We start from the raw sequence: 24,656 nt of genomic DNA on the forward strand, positions 1-24,656 counted from the left end.
GGATTCCGATGGGGCCACCAACCACTATCCCATCCCACCTCCAGGGGTCTACCCTCCTCCCCAGCAGCTGTGCGAGGGGCCTTCCAAGAGAAGGTGGTCCCTCCCCAGGTCTGGGCTGCCCCCGTCTCAGCCCACCCTGCCTCACAGTGAGTTGGTTTATGGGAACCAACAAATTCACCTTGTGCTCAAACTTAAAGAATGCTGATTAATATACTCTCCTGGGGGACCTCGGCCCTGCCTATATCAGTCATCTACTGTGCATAACAAACCGCCCCCAAACCTAGCGGCTTCCTTGGTATCATGTGGTAGAACTATACACGTACATGCACAGAAGTGCATATATATTGTTGAAATCCCAAGAAGGTCTGTACCTGAGTTAGTAGTATTGTATCAATGTCAGTTTTCCATTTTTGACCATGTGCTAAGGTTATATTACCTGTATATGCCCTGTTCTGCTAACTGCACAGCAAACTGGTAGGAAAAAAATCTGGAGGAGGATACATAGGAACTCTCTGTATTATTTTTGCAAATTCTTGTGAGCCTTGAACCATTTCAAAATGAAAAGCTTATACTACTAATAAGGACTGCGTGGTCTTTATTATTTAATATTTATCTACTCTTGACTCTGCTCTGGGCAGGGCTCGGTGGGAACGGCTTGTCTTGGGAGCTTTGTGGGGGTAGGATGCACATGGTATTGTCCCCTGCAAGCCTGGCATGCAGCTGGGGGCTGGCCGGCTCCGCTCTCTCCATGTGGCCTTTCCAGCAGGGTACTTGGGCCCTTTACGTGGTGGCTCAGGTCCCGGAGGCCGAAGGTGAAAGGACAAGGCCTCTTAAGGCCTAGGATGGGAACCGGCCGGCATCCCTTCTGCCATGTTCCACAGGTCAGAGAAGTCACAAGGTCAGGGGTCAAGAAACAGACCCCACTTCTCCTTTTTTTTTAATGGTAGTATGATTTAATATTGTTTATAGATAGACTTATATAGAGAGTTTTAAGCCTACGGATATGCTTTAAATTGTTTTATTGTGCTAACATGCATAGCATATAACATTTCCCATTTTAACCATTTTTTCCCCACTTTTATTGAGATATAGCCACACACCACAACAACCATCCAAAGTATACAATCACTGGATCACAGTATCAAAAACAGTTGTGCACATAGCCCCACGATCAATTTTAGCACATTTTCGTTACTCCAGGACAGAAATAAGAGCAACAACAATAGATAAAACCCAAATCCTCCCATACTCCTTATCCTCCCCTAGTACTGACCCATATGGTATTGGTTTATACATTTGTTACTGTTGATGAAAGAAGAGTAAAATATTAATGTTACCTATAGCCCATAGTTAGCAACAGCTATGTTTTTTCCCATAAACCCCTTATTATCATTGCTTTTTTACATTTTAGTGGCCTTTTATTTTTTTATTTTTTGCGTGGGCAGGCACTGGGAATCACACCTGGGTCCTCGGCGCGGCAGGTGAGAATGATGCTGCTGAGCCACCACTGCACCGCCCTGTGGCCCTTTATTTATTTAGTGTCCAATTAGGTAGCATTAATTATATTCACAATGTTGTGCCACCTTCACGACCTTCCATTACCAAAACTTTTTCACACCATGCACAGAAGCTCTGTACTCTTTAAGCACTGACAGCCCATCTCCCCTGCCCCCCAGCCCCGGTAACCTCTAGTCTCCTCTCCGCTTGTTCTGGATGTTTCATATAAGTGGAATCGTATAATATTCTGTCCTTTTGTGTAGAGGAGTGGCAAAGAATGTGTGGCGTCTTTAATCCGTCACCATACCTAGATGTGTCAGAGGACTTGGGATGAGATGGAGTCAGGGAAGGGACTGCCAATCACAGGGAGCGGGTCGTGGATTTAGGGGCAGAGCTGGGCTCCCGACCCAGACCTCATCCAATCCGCCCCATCTCCAAGGCCCTGTCCCCACGGGAGGTGGGGCGGCAGCGGTGGGGGTGGGGGGCTTCCCCGTCATGATGGCACTGCTGCTTCGGATTCTATTTTGCTCATGCCTGTGTTTGCAATCAGAAAGTTCAGCGGTCCTTCCAGCCTACTTAAATTAGTTCCCATGAAAACCAAATCATTTCATTTGCAGAGAAGGGCTTAATTGCAAGGGGAGCGAGGCAAAGGGAATTCTCTTGCCTGTTTTCATTGAAGAAAATTACTGTACTTTCCTCTGTCTTCTTACTACACGGAAGCAGTTTAGAAACTGGATTGTCATCTCTCGGGATACCTCTGCTACCCATTCTTCTTATTTTTTTTTTGCACAGGCAGGCACCGGGAATCAAACCTGGGTCTCCAGCATGGCAGGCGAGAACTCTCCATGCTGAGCCACTGTGGCCCGCCCCCTATTCTTCTCAAAGCATGTTGTCGAGCTGTTCCTCTTTGCCCGGCCTCTGCCCCAGTCCACCACAGGACCTCCAGCAGCCCTGTCCCTGCCTTCTCGGCAGCCGGCGCTGTGCTGCGCGGCCAAGAGGCTCCGCATGCCTGCTGCAGGGACGAGCAGCCACACTCTTGGGGCGGGGGGAGTGGACAAGAATCTTCCCGTCGCTTTCTTTAGAAACCAAGTTAAATCTGCTCCAAGCCCTCACTCCCTAGGGCTGATGAGAAATCACCTTTGGGTCACTGAGGGCCCGAGACCTCCCCAGCCAGCATCCGATGCAAATCCTGACCTCCTGTGGTTTGGTACCTAGCAGAGGGGAAGGGTCCGGTCCCTGCATCCGCTCACCCCGGCGCCTTCTGTTCTTTGATGCTGTGACCGGGCAGGGATGCGTGTTCTGCTGGGAGGCGCCTGCGAGGAAGCCTGGTGGACGTGCCACTTACATGGGGGAGGCAGTTCCCAGTTCTGGGTCAGACAGGCCAGCCCGATTCCCTCTGTGGCCAGGTGGCAGTTTCATCGGGGGTGTGGGGGGCGGCGGGTGGACCTTTCAGGGCTGGGGTGGAGCAGAGCTGCAGGTGCTGGGGGAAGGTGCAGACTGCAAGGCAGATTAGACAGTGGGTGCCTCGCCTCTAGACGGTCAGATTAAAAAGGGGGAGAAGTTGAAAGCTGTTGACGGAACAAATTCAGCCTGAAGACGTCTGGAGGAATTCGGACCTTAGAAACTCAAACGCCAGGCTCTTTTCCTTCTGGGTTGAGGGTTTCCAGTTCATCTTTTTTATCAAGTATTTATGGAGCACCTACTATGTGCCAGCCACAGTTCTAAATACAGAGTGAAGAAATCAGACTAAGATTTGTGCTCTCATAAAGTGGAAATTTGAGTGGTGGTGCTGGGGTGACAACAGGGGTAAGTAGAGACATGTGGCCTGCCGGGTGTGAGGAGGGAAACAGAGGGAGGCCGGGCCTCAGAGGATGTCGGGCAGGGGTTGGGTGCGGTGGGGGTGGAGGTGCAGTTGAAACTTCAAACAGGCGGGGGGAAGTGATGCTGGCAGGTGATGCTGGAGCAAGACGGGCAGGAGAGGGATGTCAGAGGGGGAAGCAAAGCCGCCGGGCAGGCAGCACACGCAGAGGCTCTCAGGCAGAGGTGCGCCTGCTGTGACAGCGTGGAGCGGACCCAGGGGAGCAGCCGATGACGTTAGAAGAACCAAGGAATACGGTGCAGGTCACGGTGCCCTACTCCCAGCCCCCAGAAGCCTCTGTGAAATCTTGGCTTTTCCTTTGGTGCAAAATCATTTTATCTGTTCTGGCAAATCTGCAGTAGCACAACTAATCTGAGCATGGCTTCCCCTGCTTTCTTTAGAGGAGGGGAGGAGGGATGGGTTGACAACAGTCTGGAGCCAGGCTGTCTGGGTTCAGACTCCACCTCTGCTACAGGTAAGACCTCCCTGTACCTCAGTTTTCTCAGCCCTATAAAGGGGTAACCACAGCCCCGACCCCATGGCGTTGTTGTAAGGACTTGCTGAGCACTTAGGACAGTCTAATTTGTTATAATGCTATCACATGTTGGCTAATTTGATCATTCCTTTCTGAACTGCTCTCCCTCCTACGGAGGTAGCGCGATTTGCCCAAGTTTCCCAGCCAATTGTATCGCCAGGAGGCAGGGTGCCCCTGGGGAGGGGGTGTATGGCCAGCCTCCCTGGTCCCCTTCTGCCTCTCTTCTCCCTGGCACGTGGAGGGGCCCTATGTCCAGATTCTCTCCTTGTCTCTAGAGCTTTTTCTGAAGATGGGGTGGGGGTGGGGGCATGGAGGTGGGGTGGAGAAGCTGACCTGCCTCCCTCCACCACCCCCCCAGGCTGTTCTAGGACAGTCGGGGTGACTTACTGTGTAACTGCTCCCCTGCTCCTTCCATCTGGGGGAGGCCGACAGGATAATGGATTTGAGTTCACTTACTTGCCTCAACGAAGGGATTTCTTTTGGAGGCTCAAAGTCGATGGTGTATTAATTAAGGGGGAACAGCTGCTACCACAGTTCTTATGATAAGTCAGTGACAAATGGCCGTGTTTACCTTTCTCCTGAGCGGAGACTCCAGAGGTGGCCCAGAGCTCCTGGATGGATATCCGAGGCTGAGATTTGTGGGGTACAGCCTCTCCCTCCCTCATCCCCTCAGAGTTCTTTTATCGGTGCCCACCGAGGTCCGGGAGGACTGTTTGTCACCAAGGAGACAGGTCTGTGGCCCCAGAGAGCACTTGAAAGGGATTCGGGAAGAGCAGCAGAAACTTCACTACGGCTTCCGTCCAAAGATGCCCTCGGACCCCGTCCTTGGGCAGATACCACTGTCCCTTGTGAAATAAAAGCTGTTTGAAAGTGAGACATGGCCCTTCAAAGCTGAGAAGCCTGAAAAGCAGGATCAGAAATGTCTGCAGCATGGAGTGAGGCCGAGGACGCGCCTCGGGGCCTTTGTGCCCAGCGCTCTGTGTACCATAAAGGAAGGAGCCCGGCTGGTGGGGGCCTTTTGTTAGTTTATTTTGATCTCGCTTTCCGCTTTCCAAATGGCTTCACAGAATTAGAGCCCTGCATTAGCTCCCTTCCCAGCTTAAGACAAAACACTGCAGAAGTGAAATCTTTCACTGAAAAGCAGAAAACGGAAAGATGGACTCAGCCTTTTCTGGGCTGTGTCTCTGGGTCCTTTGGCTGTTTCCAGCTGATGGGAAAGGACAGGCTGGATGGTGCTCACACATCCGTCACCCCTCCAGTGGGGCCCAGTATGGATAGGACACAAACCCTATGGGCACGGCAGGGTGGTGGCAGCCGCCTGGTAGCTCAGAGAGCTGCCTTCTTTCTGGGACCCCTGCTGGAAGGAGGCCCTCACTGGATTCTGTGCCAATCCCAAAGGCCTACGATGCTCCCGACGCACCTTCCCCCAGTTTTCCCAGGTGGTGGTGGTGGAGCTGTGGGATGCCGGCAGCACACTCAGAAAACTTCCTCCTGTGAAGTTATGCCTGTCCCTGCAGGGGAGGTGGCCCCCATAGGCACTCCAGCGTACATGGTGACCAGGAGGGGGTGGCTGGGTCCTTTACTGTCTCCCCAGTGGTTGAAGCTGGGAGGAGGTAAGTCTGATGCCTGGAGGGACACAACAGCTGAAGAGCCCTGCCCTCACCCTGTCCTTCATTCCTTCCCTCCCAGAGCTTGGTGCTGAGCACCCTGAGGGAGTCTCAGGGCCTTGCATGGACACAGAAACGGGGCCAAAGCAAAGGCTCTATTAACCCCTACTTCTCACTCTCCACTGGGGACCAGGTAGGTACCAAGAGTTCCAATTCTCACACCCTGAGATAGGTATGGAAACTGAGGCCCGAGGTGGGAGGCACTGGACCTCTCTCATCCCCCCCGCCAGCTCCTGCTCAGGCCATTCCCGCCTTCCCTTCCAGATAACCTCTCCCAGGCCAGTGCTCAATAACTTCACACATTGTCATTCCTCATACATTGCTTTGGGGGAAAAGGGAAGGAACCACAGATGAGAAACACATCCATTTTTAATAAATAGTTTATTCATCCAACAGTTTCAACCCCAATGCCGAAGCCTGTTTCCATGCTTCTTATTCTTCTGGCTGGAGTCTGATTATGAGGACATTTCTGCACCACAGGGCTGATGCTTAGATGCCAGCCCTGCCGATCATCCAGACATCAGAGGAAACGAGAGTATTGCTCAAATGAGGGAGACTGGCGCTTTATTAAGGAAACAAAAAATACCAATAAGACCAGAAAGGGGTGGTTAATGTCTTCTGGAGGCAGCTGTTGTGTCTCCTTTGTTTGTCCCCCATCTCCTGCCGCAGATGAGAACATATGGGGAAGAGACTCCATTGGAGAGGCTGTCTCGTACTTAACTAATAAGGCCCCCCACCGGTCTGTTTCTGGAGTCTGCCTCCCGCATAGACGTGGGCTGATGAGCTGACGGAAGACAAAAATGAAGGTCTGCGGTGTGGGCGAGCACCACTCTCGCATGGCTGGGGGGGGGGGGGGTGGTGCTACCATGCCCGCCCGGGGCAGCAAGTGGTACAGAAGCCCAGTGCAGGGAATTCTTGTTAAACAACCCTGGAAGAGAGACTGTTGGTTGCTATAAAACAAGTTGATCTATGCACACTGGAAGTGCGAAGTTCTAAACCCTGATGAGATTCCCAGGGCCCAGGAACCAGCACTTTGGCCAGATGCAAAGCCCAGGGCGGCAGATTTGGTCTCAAATTGTGATGCCTGAGAAGTACCACCGAAGAGAGCCCACCCTTGGGAAGCTGCCTTGGGGCGTGGGGCCGTAGAGACGGTGGCTGTGTGACAGCCCTGGCTCTCCTCTTCACTCTTGGCGGCTGACTCTATTCCAGGCTTTTCCCAGGAGGCCACACTGCAGCTCACTCTTCTTGACCCAAGGGCCCTGTGTTTCTAGGTAGTTCTCCTAGAATCACTTTTCTAATTTTTAGCATCTTCTCCCTTCAGGGTAAAAGAGGAGCTGTCCAGCCAGAGGATAGGTTTTCTCCCCTCACCCTAGAGCTCCCAGGTAAGACCAACTGAAGGCACATAAACCAAGCTGCTACCCTATTCCCCTGCTGCCCTAATCTGCCATCCCACGACCCACCTCCCACAGGCACAAGACCCACCTCCCAGGCTGAGTGGAAAGGCTAGCTGTGGACAAGCTTCAGCTCACCTAACCTTAGACTTTCTCTGCAGGGTTTTACAGTGGCTGCTATTTTATCTTTCTATTTGTGAAAAAGAAACCATTCTCCCTTTCTGCCAGAAAAATGGGACAGAGAGAATTGAACCAATGTAGGGATAAGCTCCCTGACTGGTCTCTGGCTTCTCTTCTCTGTTCTTAAAGGAAGCCCACATTTTCATACAGCTAATCTCCTCTGAAAAAAGTCTTACAGAGAGGGACCTTTGGAATCAGTGTTGCGAGGCGGGGGGAAAAGTCAAGGCAAGTGTGAATTCAGCACCGGCAAGTCTGGTGACCCCTTGCACAGCTGGAGTTGGCTGTCCCAAGACAGGCTGACTGGGAATAGGACCCTGCCCAGGGCTTATCGCTCTGAGTCGGAGAAGGAAGAGGGCTTAGTCCATCTCCACACCAGCATATCTTCTCCAGCCACACGGTGGGACTCTGTCTGGATCCGGGATTCATTGGAGGCCAGGAACTCCACGGCTCGGTCCCAGACCCGTTTCATGCGCCTCCTGCAAGGAAAAGGGTTGGGCTCAGCAGGGTGAGTCACGCCCTCCCCAGTTGTGCCCTGCACTACAGAAAGGCAAGCTGGCCAGAGGATGCCCTTCTTGTATAGGGGAAACAAAGCTCCAAGATCCAGATGGAATTTACTTAGGGGATGGGAAGCTGTTAGGCACTAACAGGACTCCTACAGAGCAGAGATATTTCTTGGGCCAGAGAGAAATGGTTCCTCCACCTTCTCTGCCCCCAAACTTTCAATTAAAGGGAAAGCAGTGTAGAGCCACCTCCCGGATTTCAAGTGTAATGGGGCCATGCTGGGGTTTGCCAACTCTCGCTGGGACCCGTTTCTTGCAGCAGCCCTCACAGGGAGGGCCATGCTACCAGTGCTGGCTGCATTTTAATGCCTCATGTGGGCTAATTAAGGAGTGGCCACTGGGCTACTGAGTCCAAATTCCACAGCACTTCAGGCTGGGGATGAGCAGATCGCCTGACCAGGGAGGTCGAGGAGCTGATATCACTCTCGGTATCAAAACCACCTGGCAGGGCCCTTCCCCGAAGGCTGGCCTGGCTTCAGATCAACGGCCACAGTACCTCCTCTGCTGGTTCCCCAGGGCTTACACTCCTTCAGACATCACCTCCCTCCACTTATCCCCTTTCAGACCAGACAGGAAGATTCCAGGCGGGTGGGGGGAGGGTGGTTTTGACTTCCTCCTATGATGAGCTCTAGCATCAATGCATAACCCCAGTCTTTCCTCAGCACTCTATACCACAGCCCTTTGGCCCCTTGGGTAAACAGAGAACAAATACGTGGGAGCAGGAAGGTTCACCCCAGGAAAGGACAAATGGAGATGAGTCCTGAGTTGGGTGGTCAGATTGGGGGCAGGGAAATGGGAGACATAAGGATTTTCTTCACTGGGGTAAGGCCCTGCCACCAACCAAGTCCAACAGCCTGGTTAGCAGTCCCCATGCAGCTGAGCTGGCCAAAGTGACACACTCTGGGGACTGAGCTCAGAAAACGCCGACTCCTCCTGCCTGGTCCTCAAGGATAAGGCAGTCAGCACTGTGTGGGGCCAGGTTCTCACCCCCAGCTCTTTCTTCCTGGCTGCCCATTAACAGGTAATGAACAAGCCTGCCTGGAGCCAGGATGCTCTCATCAGGTCCCCTGCTTTTCTCACTAAACAGGCTCTTCAACTCTCTCTCAATCTCTCACAAACAGGCCCTCATCTACAGGGCACGTCTGGGTGTACCCACGCAGAGCTGACAATGTAGCTAACATGTCATTAAGTGCCAAGAGCTTGGCCTGGACTGGCTGGCTGGCTTAGGAGATGAATCAAAAGTCTAAGGACTAAGTAAACCCACACCGGAAATACAGCGGTCAATAGAGTGCAAGTTACCCGGGGCTCACCAATAGGGCTTGGGCCCTCTGACCAGCCACCCCCACCCTGGGGAACAGCCACAAACCGACTAGAGGCAGCTCTCATCTGTGCTCACTCACAGGAGTTGAGGGGTGGACTCAGGCCCCAGACAAACTCAGTGCTATTTCATATTCTTACGCAAGTAACTGTGTGCATTGGATGAAATTTTAGCCCAAAGGTGATGGCTCCCTTTAATAAGTGCTCATGAGCTAGGCACTGAAGCTGAAGAGCTGTGCAGCCAGCCATCTCCCCGACACTCCCTGTGCCCCTGTCCCTTAGGACTGGTCACCACCTGACACCACACATTTTCATGTCCCTCTCCACAGCACAAACACTCCAGCAGGGTGCTCAATATACATTTGTTAAGTGAATGAATGTACAACCTCAATCCTCTACAAGGCACTGATATTATCTGCTTTATGGATGGGAAACTGAGGCTCAGACAGATTAAGTTGTCCATGGACACACAGTGACTGAGCGGCACAGCGGGGAGTTTGCATACACCAGTGGCCTTCCCCAGGAATCTGGAGGGGTGTGTGACCACCTCACGCTGGAGGTCAACAGCAAACACTCATCAGAGTGAACAAGAGCCACACCACTGTCAAACTGACTCTCTCTAAGCTTCCTGGTCGCCACCTTTCCAGGGGGTGGAGTGGGTCTGACAGTGATTAAGCATCTTCATATTTAAAGTGGGCCCTTAAATGTTCTACTCTTCCAATTTCACAGGTTACACAGGAAGGGGTGAGGTCGACAGCAGAGCTTAGTGGTGAATGCACAGAAATGCCACTAGTTGTGGGCCTCAGAGCAAGTATCTTAATTGCTTTGGGCCTCAGTTTCTTCATCTGTAAAATGAGGGTACTCACAGTTCTTGCCTCAAGGTGCCACAGTGAGGATCAAGTGAGCCAGCTTGCACCTGGAGAGAGCTCAGAGTATTACCTGGGAAGAGCTCAGAGTGGTACCTGGCTCCAGCAGGTGCCCGGCAGTGTGAGTTCTCGGTACCATCTGTGCTGACACTGCCTTGTTGCTGCCTACTGAGACTGTGCACCACTACCCTCCTTGCTTTTGTCTGGGACCCAACCCCTGAGCCCCAGTGCCCAGCTCTAGCACTCCCAGCCCATGTGGAAGGTGCTCCTGGAGTTGTGCATGGCTGACCCCATCTACCACTGTGAGACTTTGCTTTCAGCTATGTGTATGTGTGTGTGTTGAGTGTAGGAACTGCACTGTGATATTTTGTTTCTGACTTTGGGTCATGCTAAAAGTTTGAAAAACAATCCTCTCCACTTGTCAGTGACTGAGTCACAAAGAGACAGTATCTGATTCTGGCCAATAGAGCCTAAGGAGTATGCCGCCAGAGGCTCTGGGAATTTCTTCTCTTGCTCCTGAGAGAGCAACAGGAAGCCCACTTCTCCCCTGCTGGCTGTAATGTGGCAGATGTTGCTCCAGCTGCCACTGCCACCATCTTGTGACCGTGAGGGACTCAAGCCGACAACATCCACGGAAGAGGGCAGCATCTCAGTAATCACACAGAAATGGAGCTGCAGAACTAACTGGTCTGGGCCTACAGCCCAGACAATTCTAGAGTTCCACTTACATGAAGCTATCCCTGATCCTTTACCGCTTAAGCCAGCTGTGTGTGTGTGTATAAACTACATATGTAGGTTCTTGTTACTTGCAGCCAAAGCATCCCAACCAATATCAATGCTAAGAGAGTTATTGTTTCTGCAGACGAATGGGCCCATGCTTTTATACATCTTGTCTAACTTCTCCCGCCCTAGACAGCCACGCTTGTCTGGAGGAGTTGGAAGTATGAACAACAGCCCCACTTGGGATCCTGGGGTCTGAGTTGCCCTCAGCTGGAGACTGACACAAGGCTTTGGGATGCCGCTTGTAGAGCTCAGTGGGGTCCGGTCTGGCCTCACTGCACACCCACCCGCCCCCCAACCCTGGCAACGGGAGGACTCACCGGCTCTGGGGAGGGATCAGGGTGTCACGGACATGCAGGATGCCCACGTACGGGTAGCGCTCCATGTCCTGCTCCCAGTCCACATAATGGTCCTGGACCACATCTGCAGGAAGGAGACAGTGTTTAGGGCCAGGATCTTCTGGCTGGTCTTGGGCAGCCCTTTCCCCAGAGGCCACACACCTATAATCTTCTTCACCATCTCATACATGGCCTGCTCCTCTTCTTCCAACTTCCGCCACCGGTATTTCAGGAGAATCAGGAGTCCCCACAAAAAAGCCAAGCCTGGTTGAGAATAAAACACCATTGATCCACTATACTCCTCTGGCTGTTCTGACACACTGTAGGTCTCACTGTGAGAGGCTGTGGTGATTTCCAACAATGGGCTTTGAGCACCTACTATGTGTTAGGCCTAGGGCTAGCATACAAGAAGAAAGGGTGCAGAAATACAAAGAGAGGCAAGCTCTTATGTGATGATCCGCCTCCTGTCACCCAGATGCCTGTTCCTCCCAACCTCATGCTGGGGCTTTCATCTCCTCCATAGCTGCTTCATACATACACATACACTCGGAGATGCTGCTGCCGATAATGACTTCTATGCCTGATGGCACAGGAGAGGGGCTGGTGATTTGTAACTCCAGCTCTCTCTGGAGAGCTGGCGGTTTCTGTCACTAGGCCTTTTGCTTTCAGAGACACCCCGAGGTCCCTGCTCAAAGGTGGCTCCTGATGTTGGGTGCCAAGACCTGTACTCTTCTTTTCAGCTCAGCCACCTGGGTCCTTCCTTCTTTGATCAAGGCATCCGTAGCTTCCCAGGAGATGTTTACATTTTTCAGGGGGTAGAATTAGAACACCACCCTTCTTTCCCCGACTCCATGCCTCCTCCTTGGCGCTATCTGCACAAAGAAATCCCAGCAGAGCAGCTGGAAAGGGCAACACCCAGCTCTGGCCTGAGCCTGGCTGCCTCGTCAGGAAGCTGAAGGTCCTCTGCCCTGAATCAAGGACATTTTCTTGTCATCCTCATGCTCCTGACACCAATCTCCAAAGGTAAAGACAATCCAGGGCAGAGGCTGACTTGTTCATCTCCTCTGTTTTATTAGGCAGACCTCAGGTTCACGAGACAGAAATGAACTCTTTGGGCCTGGGATTTCTATAACTCATCACTCATGCCCAGGACTATGGCTGAGCTGGGCTCCCAGGAGGCGCTGTGTGCACGTAGCCCTGAGGCGAGGGGGAAGGAGGAAAGCGGGGCCAAGGACTTACACCAGAAGAAAATGAGCACGTTAGTGATGGCAGTGAGCAGGGCGCGGCTCAGGCGGCAGCCGACACCCATGCGGGGACGGGCAGATTCCAGACAGACCACTTTGTCCACAGTCGTCACCAACTCAGACGGGTCTTCACCTTTCAACCTGAAACAGGACACAGGGTCTCAGAGATGTACAAAAGCTCTGAGAAGCTACTGAATAAGCCCCATTTAAACAGGAGGTGGCGAAGGGAGAGGTGGGGGGGGGTGATTTGAGGTCTCCACTTGCTTATAAAATAGGTTTGGTATCTTGCTTGCACTCTTTCCAGAAATTTCCCACGTTGGCTACTTAGGAAGAATAAAGCTTTAAAGACGGCAGCAGGCTTGAACCCCTACTGCTAAAGCAACGTACCCCTCTGTCAGGTCTTTGACAGCCCCTCTCAGCGTGCAGAAGATTAAACCATAAATTGGATTCCCACCTCCCAGCCTAGAGAAATGGAAATGTTTACTGAATCACTGACTTTGCAATTGCATGGCAGGGACTGAAAGACAGAATCTGGGAGGTTGTGCTTTCCCTCCGTGACAAGGAGGCATATAAGCTGTTTAAGTGTAAAGATCATGGGGCATCTGCAAGGTTCATGGGGAATGAAAACTGCCAGACTCTCCAACGCCAGACCCCTGCCTATACCTTCCCCCAGCCCCCAGCGAGGGACATACGGATGCGCAGGGACACAAATACCCACGCCTTCTTCCAGCAAAGTGACCAGGGGCAACACTTAGCATCCTCTGGAGGCTGCCCCTGGACCGTCCCAATTTCTTACGACCCCCTTTCACGCTGGCCATGTGAGATGGGCTCAGCTGCCATCCAGGCTGCCTTCTCAGATATGAAAAGGCAAATGTCATCACTCTTCTGTGTTGACAGCTTCAGTGAACGCCATTGAAGATGAAATCCCTATGCTCCTCTGCCTTTTCTAACACACAGGAAAATCACCAGCCACTCAGGGAAGCTTTATTATTATTTTTTTAAGCTGACGTATTTTAATCGTGCTACGCATCCAGTTATCAAGCTTTAGGCTGAGCCACCCGAGGGGCTCCTGCTGGATGCACTGCTGATGGAATTACTAATTTGGGTGGATTAAAGAGGCAGAGAACAAAACCCCAGAGTGTGTTTTAATGTCAGAAGCTGTAACTTCAACAGAGATCCTGACAAACACTGAGAAATGGGAAGGGGTGACATGGCAACAGTTTTCCCAGCAGGAGGAACTCTTGAGGCATCTGGCCAATGGGCTGGTGTGTGCTTTACCCTGTGCCGAGCAGCCAGCTCCAGCCTTTTGGGGAGAGTGAAAGGGCTTGCTATCTTGGCTAATAGTGCTCACTAGTAATAGAATAAAATCCAGAATTGCCTTTTGCAATTTTCATATTGAGTAAAACCAATATACAGCATCAATTCATCTCCAAATGAAAACTAGTACCTGAGGGGAAGAAGTGCAGAAAATGCCTTCTCCAGCAAACCACCTGGGGCTGATGAATTAAAACAGCACAGATTGAGTTACTTGAAACGGGATTTAACTTGAACACTAGGCTAATATCCTAACACCAGGATCTTGTGCCTCAACTTACAACTGCTCCTTTAATAACATTCCTAATGCTTCTTCCTTCCATTGCCAGATTCCAAAGCTAGGCTACAGTGACTCAGCTTTGAGAACCACCCTCTAACTTCAAACCTGAAAAGCTTTTGTTGGAACAAAGGAGTCAAATGATGGCCAGGGACAGTGACCATATGTGCCCACGGCTGTCTTGCCACCTGGGGATGCCCTGCCCACACTCACCAGATGCCCACGTCCTTGTTACTGCTCAGTATCCAGGTCAGTGCAGCTTCAAACTTGGCCAAGTCACTGCCAGTAGCATTCTGTGGGAGGGGTCGTGAGATTAGTGCTGCATCTGGGTGAGCAGTTGGAACACCATTCTGCTGCTGTGTTAAGGAAGCCCTCTCCCATGGCCTCTGCAAACCCCAAAGCCCTGTTCTGCTAAATGCACAGCAAACTGGTAGGAAAGAAATGTGGAACTGATGAAAGCAAAGGAAGAGGCTATGCAGAAGCACACAGATGAAAACAATGCAGGTTTGTGGAGGTCAAAAGAAAATCATTTTCTCAAGAAGTAGAGCATTATGTCAGAGAGCTGGCAGTTCATCTTGGGGAACAATGAAAAGGAGAGCCCGGGTCAGGCCACGGGGCCTGGCTGCAGGTTCCAGCTATGAGGCCTTGGGCAAGTCCCTTCCCATCCTCAGCCTCAGTTTCCTCATCTATAAAATGAGAACTGAATTACATGACCCCTAAGGTCCCTGCCAGCTCCCAAACTCCAGAATCCTATCATCCCCAGGCCATTTGGAAAGCCAAATGGACCCTGAGTGGCCCTTGCAGCAGTCCTATGAGAAGAGAATGGACCAGGTTAAATGTGTATCCTCAGAGCCGCTGAAGTGAGAAAAACAAACTAAAGGAGGAGTAAGTAACAGGCAGCTTACAGAAGGGGCAGTATAGCAGCCCATGCCAGCTGGGAAAGGAGCAGCAGGTCAGCTGTGAGCCACCAACACACACAGCAGGCCCGGCTCTAGGTCCCCGTCACCCCAATGGCTGCCTTAACTTAAGGGCACCTAATACTTGACTAAGTAAAAAAAAAAGTTAAAAAATCCAAAAAGCCAAACAAAACGAAGAAGGGAAAAAAACAGCAGGGCTTGAAAGATCAATATAAAAGCACCAAGACCTCCTGGGAACAGATAAATACTGCAGCCTACTTACTGCTATATGTTCCTGGGCTTCCATAACAGGAATACATTTGCTTTTTAGCTTCTCCGGATTTCCACACTCGAAATTACCTAGGAGAAAAAACACACACATGCACACATTCACATTCAAACACAAAGAAGAGGTGAAAAAAAATTACTCTGAAACAGACTTAAAAATGCAGCAAGAATCAAGCCATCAGCTCTAATAAGGAGCATGTGGACTGGTGGCTCCCCCGGCATCTGTGGGGCATCTTCACTCTGCAGCAAGATCAAAAGCCACTTAGCTTGGATCGATTCCAGATCATTAAAACCTGACCTGCAAAGCAGTGCAGCTATTTGCATTAAATGACTAAAAAGCTACCCAATACCAAGATCTGTTTGCAATTGATCCCTGAAAGGATCAGACAGATAGCTTCAGAAGGTACTGGAATGGTACTATAAATAATCACAACCTGGGAAAAAACAAATGCAGGGAGGCCAAGGCCACCACAGGGATGGTGACTCATGACTGGCAGGGGACCTGGATGCCAGGCCTACTGCTTTCAGGGGTCCTGAGGAGGGATGTCTACGATGTCCCCCTGGAGGAAGGGAGGGTCAATGTGCTGGTCAAAGACGCCTTGGCATGGCACTCCTCAAACTTCTCTGAGTCTTCTGAGCCCCTTGGCGGCTAGTCCTCCCTGGGATGTAGCTCAGGGCTTCCCCCTTGGTCCTGCCCAGGCTTCTAGGCCCAGCCCGCCTCCATGGGACCCTCTCCTTTGGTCAAATTGCTTCAAACTTGGTGGTCTGTCACAGCCCTTGGTTCCAATTGCACACTCTGTTGTGGGCTGCTTCCTGTGGGTCAGCTAGACTCCTTGAGAGCAGGGATGGCAGCTATGTTCTGCTGGAGGCTGGGCACGTACAAGATCTGGTATCCTCACACATGGCCTGACTGGGTTCAACCTGACACAGCCTGGGAGGCTTCGGATGGCCAATCTCTGCATGTGTCATGGGGCAAGGGGAGGGGGTATAGAGGAAGGCTTTATTTAAAAATCTTGAGAATGAAGAGGAGCTCCCCCAAGCCAAATCCCCTCACTTTTAAGTTGATCATGACGTTTCAGGTCCCTGAGACCAAGTTGACTACCCCTGCCCTCCTGCTCCCACCCAGACCATCTCTGCTTTTTAGGCAGGCCTGCCTGGACCACTGTGACAGCCACCTAGTTTGTGTCTTCCTCTTCTAATTCACGTTTGCCAATGAAGCTTTAAAATAATATTCTGCAAAAACTGCATACTACTCAAGCTGCTGCCACTTTCACCCTCCTGCTGTGTGGCTCTCAGTGCTTTACTCCCCTGCCTTCCCAGCCTCCCCTAAAGCCTTCCTAGCCCTTGCTGTCAGATTGAGCACCAGTAGCCTGATATCCAGTTTTCCATAATGCAGTCAACTGACCTTACCAAATGGCTTTTTCCTCCTTCCCCAACGAAGCCAGCTGCTTCATATTCCTGACCCTATCATGCCCTGCCTCTTCGGTCTGCAATCTTTCCCCTAACCAATCCCATCTAGGCTTTATGGCATGGCTCATGTGTCACCTCCCACAAGATACTTTCTCAACTGCTCCAGCTAAAAGGCACTGTGACTTCCTGATAATTCCCAAGAACTTCTGGCCTCTTGTTCTCACCCAATTGTATTTTATATGACCTACTTAGTGTTCAGAGAGGTTAGTGGCCTGTTTTTCTACTAGACTACAAGCAGACTATGGAAAGGATCCCCAGCAGACTCACTGCCTATCCTCCAAGGGCCAGCACTGTGCCCTGCTCACAGCCAATATCCAATGTGGGGTAGGGATGGGGAGGAATAGGCCTAGAGGAGGGTCGTCTTCCCCCTCATCTGCCTGTTTCAGGAAGGTCCACTCTCAGGGCTGCCCTCTGCCAGGCCTGTCAAGAGGGCAGTGGGGCCAAGCTCCTCAATGGCACAAGCCAGGGCAACATATGGAAGGCAGGATGGAAGGAGAAATGTCCACTAGGACCCACAGTTTCAAGCAGAGCCTCTCACACTTTAGGGTATGTGAGCGTCTCCTGGATATCTTGTTAAAATGCAGATCCTGATTTTAAGTTTGGAACGGGACCCAGAGTCTGCAATTCCAATAAAGTGAGGCTGATGCTGCTGTCCTTGGATTACACTTTGAGTAGCAAAAGTCTGGAATACTCTCTTAGGCTAGAATTTCAATCCCAAGCTCCTGGGCCACAATGAGAAATGATGCCCATTATACTGTGAACAGTTACCTAAACTTCTACCTTTTCTCCAAGGTACTCACAGATGCCTCCCTGTCCACACAGAGTCTCCTAACAGGAGGGAGGAGGTGACAGAGATGATGCCCACAAAATGAGGACTAAGGGTCCTACCTGGCCTTGTCTTCCCAGTGACAACCTTAAAAAAAGGGTTGGCCCCACAAGCCTAAGGCTGGCCCTCTGGCCCCACATAAGAGGCCCCTCTTGAACATTCATTAAGAGTGAACAGCTCTGTCTGGTTCCTGCGCAAGTCTACTTAATCTGAGGCACAAGCCTTGGACATTCATCCATACAGTCAGCAGGTGTTTTTGAGAGGTTCCAAATGCCAGGTATGTAGGGGGACACAATAATGCAGGTAACATCATGGGCCTCCAATAACGAGTTTGCCAAGAAATATAGGAGGGGACACTTCTGGATGAATGTGTTTTTAGGTATATTTCACGGCAGTGGTTTGTGAATGCCCTTCTCTCGAGTACCATACTTGACTTCATTTTTTAAAGAAAGAGAGATTCGAGATCATTGGCTTCACTCATCAGATGCGGAAACCGAGGACCTGAGAAGGTAGATTTGTCTGAAGTCCGGCAGCCAGAAGGGGGAGAAGAGGGCCAGAAGCCAGGGGGGCCCAGTGCTACACCAAAGCAGACCACAGGCTCCTGGACCTCTTCACCGGACACTGGCCTGGGCAGTGCCGCCTTAGCCCTGGGCTAAGATCAAGGACCACACTCCTCTGTGATACCAGGGTCCTGGTGGTGTGCTCAGCCTGCCATGTAGACCAGGCGCCACCTACACAGGCCTCTCTACCAGTCTCACTGACCATTTGGTTCAGGCCAGCACTCCAGGTCAGAGGATAGACTCTGAGAAGGCCTCAGGACCTGGCTCCTTCCAATGCTAAGATGCAACTCCCAAAGCTCAGTATGGCTTTGGGAGAACATTTGTGAAAGCCCTCTGCAACCCCTAGAACTTTGAAAGAGGTCAATGAGAATCAAATGTGTTTTTTTGCTTAAGCACAAGGTTTGAAAAAAGATGTGTCTGAGTGGGCAAGTGGGGAAGGCAAGATTTGGTTTCTGAGCATGTCTTCTGGGACACAACTGCAGTGTTTCAGGTGCCTGCCAGCTAGCTGCAGTCTGGTTGATTTGGAGCAACAGCCCACTGCCTGCTAGTGAGGAATCTTGGGCCTCTTGTGATATACTCACCAGCTTGGATGGCCAGGAAGTTGTAAAGTTCGTGTAGCAGCTCCAGCAAGGCTGCCTTCTGCTTGGCCTGACAGAACTGAAAAGGACAAATGATCAGCAAGGACAGGGATAGTGTTTGTTCTGTGAGTAAATTTTACACGGCCATGCTGTCAAGTACTGAGCAGCAAGGAATATTTCATACTTAAAAAATAAAATAAAACTGAATTCTCCAAAGTCTCAGGAGAAGGTTGATAAACATTGGGTTAACTGATTGAAAAGGAATACCGTAAAAGGAGAACACTGAAAGCAGCCCCAGTAAGCAAGGGTCTGTCTTCCTGGAGGCTCCTGGTCTCTGTCCCACAGTTCTTATTGGAATAAAAGCCATGAAACAGGGTCATGGAGTAGGTATGACATGGTTGGGGATAAACGTAGTAGCCCAGCTTCCTTGGAGGGAAGAGTACATGCATGTTAGAGCTTGCTAAGCATGGAGGGACAGGGCAGAGCGTCAATGATTTGCCTCCCTCTCGGGCCCTTCCCTTCCAACTACAACCTGCCTGTGGATTGTGGATTATCTGCTTCTTGATTATCTGCTGCAAATGTTTAACCTTAAACTGGATTCGCCCGGAGATGGAAAGTACAAATCTTGAAACTGTAGGGGGAAAAACTCATTTGTATGAGAAAATAGGAATAGACGCATGCCTATTCTTCTGGTACCTGCAACAGAATTGAAAGCACCTTGCTGGATTTAGAATATTAAGAAAAAACAATTTGCTCTGTGCTGAGAGTGGACAATACACCAGGCATGAGCACATGTTAAAATATAGGCCACAATCCTTACTATACCCTGGCTTCTCAGATGGGGACCATGAGGCTTAGAGCCTTTAGGTAAGTCACCCAAGATCCCACAGCTCCTAAGTGGCAGAACTGCCCATACTAATGGCAGACTTTGAGCCCAGCCCATGTACCATTAGGCCTCCCCTGGGATGTCACCGGGAGAAGCTTGGCTCTGTAGTTACAGGAGGAACCAGTCACTTTTCTCCCTGGGGCCTAATTGTTGCCCTCAACTGTAAAGTGAGGATCTCGCTGACAGTCTCAGAGTCTAAGATTTGTCCCCTCACGTTGTCAAAAGACCTAAAGGCCTTTACAAGGTATGATGTGATATAACCAAGCTTTACATGCTTGATTATAAACATTCACAAATATCTAATAATTGTGTTATAAACCCAGACGGCTTTTTAAAGAATGCTGAATGATGCAGGAAATATTGATGATAAATGGTAAATGTAACTGAATTTACATCGAGATCCCAGTTCTATAAATACACATATCCGGAAAGATGGGAAAGAAATGTGCCAGTGGTGATTATTTCTAGGTGCAGAAGCACGGATGATTTTTTACTTTGTTTTTAAAACTTTTTCAAATACTCTACAATAAGTATCTATTACTGTCACCACCAAAAAAAAAGCAGTAACAATTGACACTATTCCAAATTCATGGACACATAGACAAAGCAGGGCTGATTCCACTTAAAAGGAAACAGGACAGAAGGTGCCAAACAACCGAGACGGCCTGATTAAGACAACACACCCACCCCCAGCCTGTCCCTGCATTCTCAGCAGCACAAAGGCAGAAACAAAAATACAGTGTCACAGAGTCATCAATGGCTGGCAAAAGAAAGATCATATATCTGGAAACTCAAAAGCCCATCTGAGTTCTGGGCGAGCCTGGAGCCATACAAGGCATTTGATTTTCAGCCAGGGCCTCACAAAATCCAAAAATGCTTCCCAATCTGCCTGTTCCTAGTTCATCCTCCAAGGCCAAGTGTCCTATGAACCACAGCCTGAGGAAGGCTGCAATATGGCCCCAGACCCTGCCTTTCAATGTTCTGATGTGGCTTTGAACCACGAAGATCCTCAAGTATCAAGGGTCTGTGGCCCCAGGTGGCAGGTGCTAAATGTCAGCCTGCTTCCTGGGCACACCGTGAGTTCCTGGCCCATGCTTGCCGAGGCTCACTAAGTGAGGCCATGACCATCAGGTATCTAGCTCAGGTGAGTGCCAGGAAGCTCACCTGTCATCTGGTAGAGGGTCTGATGTATTCAGAGATGTGAAGGGCCAGGAAATAAAGAACAGGGAACTTTTTTCTAGTTAAAGACAAACACAACTAGCATCACCAGAGAAGTCTTACAACAAAATTATCTTTGCTTTTGTTTTCAGTCTTCAAAATTTTAGTTTCTTCTCTGGTCACCTATCTTCCTGGGCCACTTCCTCTAATCATCAACTGGGATTTTTATGAGAAAGGGAACTTAAACTTATTATGAATGTGTTTTTACACAACAATTGGGAAGCAATAAAGGAATGTAATAAAACACATTAGAGGCCAAAAATAAATAAAACCTGTTATCTGTACCAGGACGACCTCTCATTAACTTGGGTAAGGGTTAGTGAAGGGGCATCCAAGATGACCATGTACCGTTTCCTTTTTCAGCCTCCAGAGCTGTTAACTGAGGGCTTGGGGAGGTCTGGCATTGCACACTTAATAATTAGACTACTAAGTCATGCCCTCTGGCAGCACAAAACTCCTCCTGGTAGGATTTATGATCTGAAAATTTACTGCCTCATATCTTCCCCAGACTATCGCCAAGTACCACACATCCTATCTTCTCACTAATGCTGCTTTCATGACTCATAAATGAATGGGGCTGCTCGCCTTCCCAAATATTATTTGTAGGGAACATTAAAGCTTCAAAAACCAAATCTCAACATAGAATAAAAGGGCTAATTCCACTTAAGATGTATTTAAAACAATTGCCTCCTTGCCCATCCCCTATCCCCAACTCCCCACAACCCAATGTTTTAGATCAGAACAGCATTTCAGAGTCACAGCCATACCACTGGGCTCTGGAGAGGAGAATATGGAATTGAGAGCTTAGCTTCCTGATGCTTAAAAATTGCCAGCCTTTCCTGCTAAAGCCAGGGAGTTTGAGAGGGCCTTCAACAACTACCTACTGCATCCTCCTAGATTGACATAGGCAGAAGATCAAAGTACTGATGCTACAACTGATGGGAGGGTTTCTCTAACAACCCAGAGTTGGATCTTGGGAGCACAATTCTCTGTATTTCAAGAACTCCTTCAGTGCCACAACTGAGCGTGACATAAACATCACAGAACATGATGTGGTTCTGGTACACTACAGGAAATACTCCCTGAAAATGATCCTATTGTGATCTTTTTCTGGGGAAGTTTACCTCCGGGATGGAGGCCAACATCCTCAGGAGTAATAATAAAAGCTAGAGAAACAAAAACTCACCTCATCTGCTTTTTTCTTACAGTCCACTGGCAATAATTTCACTGAGACCAAGAAAAGAAACACAAAGATTAAAAGTTTGGGTTGAGGAAAGGAATAAGAGATCCCTCTCGAAATTCAGAAGAAGTAAAACATCACTGACACAGGGTGGGGATTGAAAAGATGTCATCTAAGTGAGGCACTTTTTAAAAATGCAGACAGTAAAAACATAAAGGTTTTCCAATCCTGGCTTAATAACGAGAACAAATGGGTCCTGATCCCATCTGACAGTGACTAGCCATGGGATCTTGGACAACTCACTTAAGCACTCTGAACCTGTGTTTCCTCATCTGTAAAACGAGGTTAATAAAAGTCTTCCCTGCTTAACTCAAGGAGTAAGGCTTAAACAATACCACATAAAGACAATTTACAGTTTTAAATTGCAGACAATGACATGTTATACGGGGATCAATCCCATCCTGGGAAGGGAACTCCAGGTAAATTTTAGTATATATGCAAGAGCTGCTGATTTAAAGCATCTCAGCAGTGAGTTCAACTGTGATACTTTTGATCTCACCAGCATAGCTGCAGAACCCGTACAGTGTCATGACATTCCTGAGTCTGTTTAATTTCTCTAGCAGGTCGATAAACTATTCACATGGTTGATAAACTGCTCTGAGTCAAGAAATTATTTGGGTATCTGCACAAGTTTGCGATCACTGTCCCCACAGGCTTGTTCATACACCCAAACATCCATCTGCCTCAATAGCTAAGGCATAATTTAACTTTTTCCTGTTTTGGCTGTTCTTGTTAGGCATAGAAAGATGTGGCCTTGGCTCAAGGCTGGGAACAGTCAGTATTAGTCATACTGAATTGATCACCATGCTTTGCAAAAATTATTAAAAGCTGGTGAACTACAATATCACTTTATACTTAAATTTAAAAGGAAATGATGTTCACATTGTTTCCTGTTGGACTAGAGCCTACAATTACCTGGAGAGGCAAATCCCTTTCAGGAAAACACACAAATCCTCAGCCATCCAGACCTACTGTATCCTGCAGACTTCATATTCTGTAACTAAATGTGAAGGGAAGCATGGCTTGGGAATGTCCTTGGATCACAGGACCCTCTCCTAACACTCAATGAGGGTGCTGCAAGCAATAATGCCTCTTCTTTACCTCTGTTTAAACTCTTTAAAAGTTCTACACCTGTCTCACAGGCAGGACTAGTATAATCTCCTTTTGACAAATGAAGCCCCTGTGGTCCAAAGAAATGGAGAACGTGGCCTTTTTGGTGCTGCAAACGGACCTCAACCAGATCCTCTCCATGGGCTGTGAAATACAGGGTGCCTTCAGGTGGGCACTATGGTGTGCCTGAGCCAAGAGCTCAAAAGAGGAGAAAGAACTAAAATGGGGTGGGGGCTGGACATGTCTGTTCGAAGGGGGTGTGGTTTTCTTTCAAAGAGGGAAAATCAAAAGTTGGGGGTAAAAGTAACTACAGCACGTGGTTGAAAGGGAGTTGATTAGAAAGGATGGCTAGGGCAGAAAATGAGAACGGGGGGTGGGGGGGTGGGTGGGGGAGTGAAGGCAGAAATTACAGGTGCAGGAACCCGGCCCGCAACTCCCACTGCTGGCGGAAGTGAAGTGTACGTCTGGAGGTGAGAAGACCGCCAGAGTACTGGCAGGGTCCCGGAGGGTGCGGCCTGGCGCTGGGAGGAGCTGGTGGTCGTTCCTGCGGATACACACGCCCCCTTGACCCTCCCCTGCGCCGGCCCGGGACGTACTGTTGTCCTCCGCCTCCTGCGGCGCCGCGGGCTTGCCCATCTTCACCCAAAGGATGCCCAGGAAGACGAGCAGCAGCCCCAGGCTGGCCCAGAACAGAAGCCGGGACAGGCAGCGCTCCAGCCGCCGCCCCACCTCGGGCCGGGCTCGCGCCGCCCCAACAGAGCCCGTTCGCGTCGCCCGCAGGCCCGGGCGCAGGTCGGGGCCCAAGAAGGCGGAGGACGGCCGCGCCGGGGCCGGGGATGCGGCCCACCAGCGGCGGACCCCGAGGCCCGGGCCCGGCGCGGCCCTGTCGGGCGTCCGGGGGTCCTCGTCCTCCTCAGAACTGGCCCGGACTGAAGCGCGGCGCCTGAGCTGCGCGGGGCGGGCGGGATAGACGAGGCCGCGGCTACCAGACCAGGAAGCCACAGACGGCCGGAGATCGCCGTAGGCCCCAGAGGTCGCGTAGGCCGAGCTTGAGGCTGGCGGGGAGAACCAAGGCTCCGCCCGCACAGAGGCCACGGAAGGCCGGGCGCGTGGCGGCGCCTCCTCGCGCAGCCGGGCCTCCTCCCGCAGCCGCTCCTCGCCTCGAGCCCGGGTCTCCTCCCGCAGCCGGGCCTCGCCCCGCAGGCGGCGCAGCTTGTTGCGGTAGACGTCCCGGGTGGTGTCGGTGATGGGTCCTGGCTGGAAGCCCAGGGCCTGCAGCTCCCGCCGCAATTCCAAGTCCGACTGGCCGGCCATGGCCAGGACGCCGCCCCCCGCCCGCCCCCGGCGCTCACTGCACCCGGAACTGTTCCCGCTGGCGGCCGCGACGGAGCGGGCGGGGCTCGGCGCCATGATAGGGAGGTCGCCAAGGCCGCCATGTTGGGAAGGTCGGAGGCCTGGTAAGCTCGAGCTATATCTAGATAGATGTAGATTGATACAGGCATAGATAGTTAGAAGTATGTTTCTTTCTTTTTTTTCTTTCCCAACTCCGCCTCTACCCTTTACTGCATCTGTAAGACTGCAAGGTATTTATTGCTAAATCTATACTCAGTAAAGTCACGTTGATTTAATGGGTGAATTACTTAATGGTGAAAGACAAGCCACTACCTAGGTGGGGAGACAGGAGCTTCCGTCTCTCTCTGTGTGATCCCTTCTACACCCAGGGAAGCGGTTTCTTTGGGTGGTGGAGTAAACCACAGGCA

The 24,656-nt window shown here is 50.6% G+C and overlaps 1 protein-coding gene across 4 annotated transcripts; it reads right to left on the reverse strand.

Moving 5' to 3' along the window:
- Positions 1 to 7,039: 7,039 nt before the first annotated feature.
- Positions 7,040 to 24,242, reverse strand: LEMD2 (LEM domain nuclear envelope protein 2). 4 transcript variants are annotated; one of them, XM_077161519.1, is made up of 10 exons: positions 21,733 to 23,181; positions 18,975 to 19,073; positions 18,710 to 18,864; positions 18,446 to 18,521; positions 15,004 to 15,080; positions 14,038 to 14,117; positions 12,229 to 12,374; positions 11,152 to 11,253; positions 10,972 to 11,074; positions 7,040 to 7,604 (listed from the first exon to the last, which is right to left on the reverse strand). In XM_077161519.1, exons 5-10 carry the CDS (start codon positions 15,025 to 15,027, stop codon positions 7,454 to 7,456), a joined length of 606 nt encoding a protein of 201 aa, XP_077017634.1. In that variant the 5' UTR covers positions 15,028 to 15,080; positions 18,446 to 18,521; positions 18,710 to 18,864; positions 18,975 to 19,073; positions 21,733 to 23,181; the 3' UTR covers positions 7,040 to 7,453. The 4 variants fall into 4 exon arrangements, with proteins under 4 accessions (XP_077017634.1, XP_077017632.1, XP_077017633.1 ...); XM_077161517.1 differs by lacking the exons at positions 18,710 to 18,864; positions 18,975 to 19,073 and adding an exon at positions 23,493 to 24,242 and having other exon boundaries at positions 21,733 to 21,773; XM_077161518.1 differs by lacking the exons at positions 18,710 to 18,864; positions 21,733 to 23,181 and adding an exon at positions 23,493 to 23,639 and having other exon boundaries at positions 18,979 to 19,073.
- Between the last annotated feature and the right edge of the window lie 414 nt (positions 24,243 to 24,656).

The sequence above is a fragment of the Tamandua tetradactyla genome, chromosome 5 (genome assembly GCF_023851605.1).
Source record: "Tamandua tetradactyla isolate mTamTet1 chromosome 5, mTamTet1.pri, whole genome shotgun sequence".
Taxonomy (NCBI): domain Eukaryota; kingdom Metazoa; phylum Chordata; class Mammalia; order Pilosa; family Myrmecophagidae; genus Tamandua; species Tamandua tetradactyla.

Excerpts from the sequence above, each read along its gene's own strand:
- LEMD2 (XM_077161517.1), bottom strand. The coding sequence starts at position 24,210 with ATGGCCGGCCAGTCGGACTTGGAATTGCGGCGGGAGCTGCAGGCCCTG. Across the intron at positions 15,081-18,445 it reads CTTCCTGGCCATCCAAGCTG|GTAATTTCGAGTGTGGAAAT; the intron begins GTGAGTATATCA and ends TTTTTCTCCTAG. Across the intron at positions 7,605-10,971 it reads CTGATCCCTCCCCAGAGCCG|GAGGCGCATGAAACGGGTCT; the intron begins GTGAGTCCTCCC and ends TTTTCCTTGCAG.